This window comes from Octopus sinensis, unplaced genomic scaffold (assembly GCF_006345805.1).
Source record: "Octopus sinensis unplaced genomic scaffold, ASM634580v1 Contig01217, whole genome shotgun sequence".
In the NCBI taxonomy this organism is placed as follows: Eukaryota; Metazoa; Mollusca; class Cephalopoda; order Octopoda; family Octopodidae; genus Octopus; species Octopus sinensis.
Window position 1 is genome coordinate 30,120 of NW_021824664.1, and position 8,395 is coordinate 38,514.

At 39.0% G+C, this 8,395-nt stretch overlaps 1 protein-coding gene across 8 annotated transcripts; it reads right to left on the reverse strand.

Moving 5' to 3' along the window:
• Nucleotides 1–1,613: 1,613 nt before the first annotated feature.
• LOC115227011 (probable serine/threonine-protein kinase kinX) lies at nucleotides 1,614–4,478 on the reverse strand. 8 transcript variants are annotated; one of them, XM_036498488.1, is made up of 5 exons: nucleotides 3,772–4,478; nucleotides 3,265–3,537; nucleotides 3,022–3,147; nucleotides 2,452–2,943; nucleotides 1,614–2,181 (listed from the first exon to the last, which is right to left on the reverse strand). In XM_036498488.1, exons 1-5 carry the CDS (start codon nucleotides 4,426–4,428, stop codon nucleotides 1,699–1,701), a joined length of 2,031 nt encoding a protein of 676 aa, XP_036354381.1. In that variant the 5' UTR covers nucleotides 4,429–4,478; the 3' UTR covers nucleotides 1,614–1,698. The 8 variants fall into 8 exon arrangements, with proteins under 8 accessions (XP_036354381.1, XP_036354380.1, XP_036354376.1 ...); XM_036498487.1 differs by having other exon boundaries at nucleotides 3,265–3,576; XM_036498483.1 differs by having other exon boundaries at nucleotides 3,265–3,513; nucleotides 3,553–4,478.
• Between the last annotated feature and the right edge of the window lie 3,917 nt (nucleotides 4,479–8,395).

Below are 8,395 nucleotides of genomic sequence, written 5' to 3' on the forward strand. Positions count from 1 at the left end.
TCCAGTGTCGATGGAAAAAGTATATGTATTTGTGAAGGGATCTGACTTCTCGTCGACAGCCATGATTGTCACACGCTGATGAGAGGTAAACACCTTGAAACTCGAGTTCGTGTGTATCATGAGTTGAAGACGGGGAGGATGACTTCCCTTCACAAATACTGAGAGGACACAGATAGTGTGTCTATAGCCAGCTGGAGGAGATATCTTCCTGGGGCTACAAACTACAGTAGCATCCCCCTTAGGGGTTAGCCATATTCAAATGGCAAATATGCGTAATTATATATATATATAATATATATAATATTATATATATATATTATATATATATATATTTATTTATTATATAGAAGGAGCTTCTACAGGACTAGTACTGTTTCATTCAAGAGAAATCTTCAGGAAGCTCCTGAAGATTTCTCTTGATAAACAGTACTAGTCCTGTAGAAGCTCCTTCTATATAAAATAATTTTTACTCTGCTATGTATTGAGTACCTTTCTTACTGTGTTAACCCCGGATCCCCGGGACCTACATATATATATATATATATATATATATAAACATACATAAGGGAACGGGGTGTACGTACGCCGCAATAATATAGGTATAAAAATTATATATAAAGAAACAAGAACATGAAATGTTCGTCCCTTTGTGTAGTTCACGTTCTTGTTTCTTTATATATAATTTTTATACCTATATATATATATATATATACTTACAAACCCTAATTCACCTAGTTACTCACCCACCTACTCTAATCTGGAGAAGCGCTTGCTGTTTAGGGTTTGTTATAAATATATATTTCTTTTTCTATTCTAGGCACAGGACCCGAAATCTTTTGGGGAGAGGGGCCAGTCGATTAGATCGACCCCAGTATTCAACTGGTACTTAATTTATCGACCCCGAAAGGATGAAAGGCAATGTCCGAAAGGATGAAAGGTAAAATCGACCTCGGCGGAATTTGAACTCTCAACGTAAAGACAGACGAAATAGCGCTAAGCACTTTGTCCGGCGTGCTAATGTTTCTGCCAGCTCGCCGCCTTTGTTTTGTTATAAATATTAAAAATATTTTTATTTTGTAGTTTTAAAAATGGATGATTTACTTAATCGTCTACGACATTTGCTTTCATTTACTTCACTTTATGCGTTAACCACGTGGTTTCGGTTTCAGTCCCTCTATGCAGTACCTTGGGCGAGTGCCTTACACTGCAATCCCGGGAAGACCAATGCTTTGCAAATGAATTTGGTTGACGGAAACTGTATTGAAGCCAGTCGTATCTATATATATATGTGTGTGTGTGTGTGTGTGTGTGGTGTGTGCGTCTATGTATTTGTGTGGGCATGTGTGTGCGTGTTTTTGTGTCTTTATGTGTCTCCTCACTGACTGACAACTAGTGCTGTTTTGTTTCCGTTCATGTAACTTAGCAGTGGCTCGGCAAAAGAAACCGATAGAATAATGCTCTAGATATTAAAATCCCCATGTACTGGGTTCAATTTGTTCATATTGCCACCCAGTACGGCCGCAGTGCAGTCACAGGACTAAAACTAGTAAAATGTAAGAAAACAAACCATTTTTCATATATTGCACGCTTAAAAGAATTGAAACTAACAGACATTTACAATCAAACCAAATATATTTATTATTTGCTCAGACTTGGAGATCCATTTGTGGGCTTACACGAGCGCAATACTTTCTCACCTTACTCGTATATATAAACTGTTTTTACAGGGTGCGTTACATGTGTAGGGAAACGTACGCAGCCAGGTGTACACACAGATGGACAAGAAGTATTTATAATTTGAGTGGAGGTGCATGGTGTCATAGTTGTTTCCATGATGTCATAAGATCTAACTGACTTACCAGTACAATCTGCGAACTCTACTCTGCATAATGGTGTGTCAATTTCTTCTGAGATCTCAATATTAAAGTTTTGTAGACAACAGTAATGGGTGAGTCCAGTGATTGTTATAAGTATTTCAAATTCATCGTCACTATCATAAACCATAACTGATGAATGAGAGTCTTCACTTAGTTCAAATGTTGTTGGTGGTGGTGGAGTCAAGTTTTCTGTTATCTGTATTACCTTCGGAAGAGGTTCTTTCACCTGATCAATACACACGGATATAGGAGGCCCTTCAACGACCTGAGCTATACATACTGAGCGAGCAGGCTCTTCCATAACCTCAGCCACACATGCGCATGGCTCACATACTGAGCAAACAGGCTCTTCCATAACCCCAGCCACACATGCGCATGGCTCACATACTGAGCAAACAGGTTTATTCCTAACCTCAGTCACACACACGCATGGGTCACATACTGAGCAAACAGGCTTTTTCCTAACCTCAGTCACACATACGTATGGGTCACATACTGAGCAAACAGGCTCTTTCCTAACCTCAGTCACACATACGCATGGGTCACATACTGAGAAAATAGGCTCTCTCATAACCTCAGCCACACATACGAATGGCTCAACAGCTTCTGTGACCTCAGTTATGTATACCGGTGGCGCAGGTACTTCTTTTATTTCCGCTGTAAATACTGTTGGAGCAGGCTCTTGTATGGCTTCAAGTATTATTTCTGGTTGGGCGGGTTCTTGTACAGCTTCAAGTATAATTACAGGTGGAGGAAGTTCTTTTACGGCTTCAATTATTATTTCTGGTTGGGCGGGTTCTTGCACGGCTTCAACTATAATTTCTGGTGGAGGAAGTTCTTTTACGGCTTCAATTATTATTTCTGGTGGGGCGGGTTCTTCCACTGTTTCGGCTAAAATGTCTGTTCGAACCACTTCTTCCACAATCTCAGGTACAGATTCTGGTGGAGCAGTTTCTTCTACGGCCTCAGGTACTGATTCTAGTAGAGTGGGCTTTTCTTCCTCCTCAACTACAGATACAGGCAAAACCATCTCTTTCCGGAGTACAAATTCTGGCTCTTCAACGACTTCAGGTATAATTTCTGTTGGAGTATGTTCTTCCACTGTCTCAATAATAATTTCTGGTGGAGCGGTCTCTTCAACGACCTCAGGTGTAATTTCTTCAATGGATGGCTCTTCCACTGTCTCGGGAATAATTTCTAGTGAAGGTGGAACTTCAACAACCTCAAGTATTTCTGGTGGGGCGGGCTCTTCTGTTTCAGGAATAATTTCTGGTGGAGCGGGCTCTTCTGTTTCAGGAATAATTTCTGGTGGAGCGGGCTCTTCTATTTCAGGAATAATTTCTGGTGGAGCGGGCTCTTCTATTTCAGGAATAATTTCTGGTGGAGCGGGCTCTTCAACGGGCTCAGGTGTAATATCTTCTACTGTCTCAAGAATGATTTCTGGTGAAGATAATTCTTTAACGGCTTCAGTTACAATGTCTGGTAGAGGAGGCTCTTCGATGACCTCAGCTACGAACACTTCCGCAACAGGCTCTTCAATCGTCTCAGTTAAAACTATTTCCGCAGCAGGCTCTTCAACCGTCTCAGTTAAAACTATTTCCTCATCAGGCTCTTCTGTGATCTTAGTTAAAACTATGTCTGCAGCAGGCCCTTCTGTGATCTCAGCTAAAAATATTTCTGTAGCAGGCTCTTCTGTGATCTCAGTTAAAACTATTTCCGCTGCAGGCTCTTCAACCGTCTCAGTTAAAACTATTTCCTCAGCAGGCTCTTCAACCGTCTCAGCTAAAACTATTTCTGCAGCAGGCTCTTCAACCATCTCAGTTAAAACTATGTCTGCAGCAGGCCCTTCTGTGATCTCAGCTAAAAATATTTCTGTAATAGGCTCTTCAGTGATCTCAGTTAAAACTATTTCTGTAGCAGGCTCTTCAACTGTCTCGCTCATAGATGTTTCCGAAGGTGGTCCTTCTGTGACTTCAACTACAAGTATTTCTGGCTCTCGGACTTGAATTGCGCATACTGGAGCAGGTTTTTCTGTAATTTCAATGGTCTCTTCTAGGTGTATAGGTTCTTCTTTGACTTCCTCTGTATACGCTGGAGGAGCAGGTTCTATATCATCTTCATAGAGTTCTGTTCTTGATAGAGCTGGAGATGACATGGGTGTAGGCGGATATGATAGTATGTCATGTTCCGCAGTCGATGTTGGTGCTACAGCTTTATACTCTTCTGTAGTATCCTTTTGTAGCAGCAGTTGCAAATCGGTTCTTACTTTTTCAGAATCAATTATCCTTGCTTCACTCTGTTCGCTTTCTGGCTCCTCTTCATCTTTGAGCTCTATTATTTCCACTGGGGGTTCTTCTGTTATATCCTTTACATGTGCCAATGCAACAGTCTCATCTGGCATTTCAACAATCTGTGGTGATATAGCAGAATCTTTATCTAATTGTTGTTGTTCAAAGTCAGTGACTTCAACTATTATGGGCGATTTAATTTTATCGCCATTTGTTTCAGTGTCATCCTCTTTTGCCTTAACATCTTTGCTTTCAGTTTCCATTTGTGTTCTGTCAATATATTGTGAATAAGCACCTTTTTCTTGCAGTAGAGCAGTCTCACTTCCCGTGCCTGGATCGATATATCTTGTAATCTCACCGGTAAATATTGTATGGCATTTGTGTCTGCATGTTGTAAATGTCAGGTTTGCATCAGCTCCTATATCTGATATTGATTCTGGTTCGCAACAGCCTGATAACGTGTCCGGAATAGACATTGACAGACAACTATTTTCCATGCATTCTGAAAAGCATAGAGGTTCACAACAGTCACATGATATGTCCGAAATTGTTAGTGACCGACAACAGTCTCTTCCACACACCGAAAAGTTTTGTCGATCACATGCTTTCCCCATCAGCCGATAAATTGTCACAGGCCCAGGGGTGTTTCTTATTATTTCAGAAGCTGTCATTGGGTCGGCATTTTTCCCTGCGATCTCTGAAAGTGTCAGCGGTCTACCGACGTGTTCTACAATTTCTGAAACTGTGTGTGGTTCACAAACAACCCCCAAAGCATTCGAAACTCTCGTACATTCAGGTATGTTTGTCGCTGAATCCCCTTGTTGTCTACTTCGTTGTTCTGCGGTCGAAGCGATTCGCTGTCGACAGTCCTCTTCCGAGACCTCGGAGACAGTTTGGGGTGAGTGATTGCCTCTCTTCTTCATTATTTTACTTAAATAGCTCTTATTAGCAATCCAATAATTTCAGAAGTCCCGTATTGTAATTTAGCTATTTGTGGGGCTAGAACAAAATCTTATTTCTTTTTAAGTGCTCACAATATTACTGAGTCCATGTCATTTGTTTTCGCTGAATTATGTTATGGAAAAGCCAAGTGTTTGGTTTGTTTGATATTTTTTTAACTAGATTGATAAAGCATCTTCGAGTTTTCTTTCCTTGTCAACAAAACGAAAATATTAAAGAAACAAGCGAAAGATTGTACGTACAGTTAACTATACTAACGTAACGAAATTCAGAAAGCACAAATTCTATTTACCTTTAACACTTGTATTCCTCGATCATTTTTGATACGTTTAAATTCTACAGATAATATAAATCCGTTTATATGACCAAGTATCTATATTATTATAGGTAAATCACATAAGAAAGTCAGTATTATTAATGTTACACATGTTTGTTTTTCTTTTTATATATATGGTATACATATATAAAAGACATTTGAACTTATTTCATACCGGCTTTGTAGCGTCTGCGTAGTAATATGTAATGTAGACATCAACCTCACACCACAACCAGAATTAACCAATATAACACCGAAGAGGTAACAGTTCTGTTCTGTAACAGTGATTACTGTTCCTCTTTTTAAAACTACATTCTGACTGTTTATTCTTTATATATACGTATTATATATTTATTTACACACACATATAGATATATATTATCCGAATAAACATTTTATAAGCGAAATTTAATGAGTGCGGCAAATTCCTAACGTGTTATTGCGAGCCTTACATGCAAATACTAATCAAATGTAAAGAAGAAAAAAAAAAGATTTGTGACTATTTATATTATATTGCTGCTGATGGTTCTGAGAACGGTGAAGCTAAAATGGTGCTGGTGTTCTATTTCTTGTGTTTCTAGCTTTTAAAAAGAGAGATATTATCAAGCCTTCATGCCGTTACTATTAATGGCGTTTCTGAAGAAAATGAAATGAATTTTTCTGTTTTTACTGTAAGAAGTTATTTAGTAAGTATAAAATGATAGAAGACTAGAATACTATTATTTCATATTTTTTCATAATTTTTTTTTGCTTAATCTTTCTCTCTATTTTTTGTTTGTTTTTGTTTTATTTGTTTCAGTCATTTGACTGCAGCCATACTGGGACTTCGCTTTGAATGGTTTAGTCGAACATACCGTCACTGGTACTTTTTCCTTTTTAAAATCTAGTACTTATTCTGTAGGTCTGTTCGGCAGAGGTAAAGAATACGCACACCACCCGTTTTCGGCGTAACCCTACCCGTAACTCTAACCCTAAACGTAACCTTAACCCCAACCTGAACCCAAAAAGGGGTGGTGTGCATATTCTTTACCTCCGCCAGACTTCAGAATGAATTAGGTAGACGGAAACTGAAAGAAGCCCGTCGTAAATAGATAGATAGATCGACAGACAGATAGATAGTCAGACAGACAGACAGACAGATAGATAGATAAATAGATTTTTGCGTGTGTGTGTCATTGAGTTTCCAACCGACTGGAAAATCGGTGTTGGTTTGTTTACGTTCCCGTAACCTAGTGGTTCGGCAGAAGAGATCAGCGAAGGTAAAATTTACGCACACCACCCGTTTTCGGCATTTAGTGCTAGGGTTAAGATTAGGTTTAGGGATAGGGTTGGAGTTATGTTTACGTTTAGGATTAGAGTTAAGCCGAAAATGGGTGGTGTGCGCATTCTTTACCTCCGCTTAAATTTTAACCTTAATATCCGGAGTCGTTGCAATAGACAGAAATGACCACAGCAATAGGAACTGGTGCCCCATATGTTTTAGGATCAAATCAAACCGAGGACCACTTTAATATTCGAATTTCCCCGATGAAATCATTTGAAATCTAATTTCACATGTCCTTAAACATTCATCATCATCATTGTTCGACCGTGGTTGAGACAATGGAATTTACTATGTTACGCCAGACTTCACGGTCCATCATAGCATTACGGAGGTCCTGTTGCTGGATGCCTGTATCCCTGGAGATTACATCAGGGTAGGAGAGTGTGCGCCCTCTGGTATCACGAGCAGATGGCTTCCAGAGAAGAAGAGTAGAAATTACCTCGTTTTCAGCTCTACAACAATGTCCAGCAAACTGGACTCTTCTACCTTTCACAAGAGATGACTCAGGTGGTAGTTTCCCATATATTTGTACTCTAGTTGGAAGACGCTTCCACGAGATTTTGAGCTCTCATAAGGAGGCGAGTGGAAGTTCCATCCAACCGCCTCTCAAGCTTCTTTGATAACGTCCAATTAAGCTTGGAATTAGCGTTACTGTTAGTGTCATGATGAATGTTCATTTTAGTGGCTGGTGTTAAGATTAATGCAAGAGTAACGAATTGCGGTTAGCTTTGCGGGTCCTGGTTTACTATTGCTATTAACAATACGCAAGGCGGCGAGCTGGCAGAAACGTTAGCACGCCGGGCGAAATGCTTAGCGGTATTTCGTCCGCCTCTCCATTCTGAGTTCAAATTCCGCCGAGGTCGACTTTGCCTCGAGCGAGGAAGTAATTCAATTACAGTGACCCCAGTATTCAACTGGTACTTATTTCGTCGCTGGAATTCCATTGATTAATGTACACACAAACATAGATACATAGATAACACTTAATTGGAAGCGGATGCGTGGTGTTCAATCATACAATATATATATATATATATGTATATTATATATATATAATATATATAATATATATATATATTTTATATATATATATATATATATATTAATACATACATATTATATATATAATATATATATAATATATATATATATATATATATTACATATAACATATATATATTATATATACATATAGGTAAACGTTTTAAAAAAACACAAACTGGGACAAGCACGTGAAGCATTTTGAAGACGGCAAAAAAAACACACAGACGGGACTTTCGAAGCTCTCAGTCATCAGTCAAGAACCAGATCATCTTCGCAATTTCGGCTGATTAATCTTGAGATTGCTCCAATCTGGGCAGCCCGCCAAGGGAAATCTAAGCCAATCGCATTAGATTCCTTGGAAGAAAACCTCGAAAGTATACAACACGGTGACGGAAAAACGGACGATGTTACTCGAAAAAAAAAAAAATCAAAAATACGTAAAAACAATAAAGATAGCACGGATAAAAATACAAAATAACGTAAAAACAATCATAACAAAACCAGGACGTCAGGACAAGCGTCTTTCGACAGGACGAGTTGAGTATAGGGCTGGCTGTGGTAAAAATGCCTGAAGGCTAACGGAGCA

Coding starts and splice junctions, on each gene's coding strand:
- LOC115227011 (XM_036498480.1), bottom strand. CDS start 4,428: ATGGAAACTGAAAGCAAAGATGTTAAGGCAAAAGAGGATGACACTGAA. Junction 3,148..3,264: donor CTGAGCCCGTTGAAGAGCCC/GCTCCACCAGAA, acceptor CCCGCTCCACCA/GAAATTATTCCTGAAACAGA. Junction 2,182..2,451: donor CATTCGTATGTGTGGCTGAG/GTTATGAGAGAG, acceptor TGTGTGGCTGAG/GTTATGGAAGAGCCTGCTCG.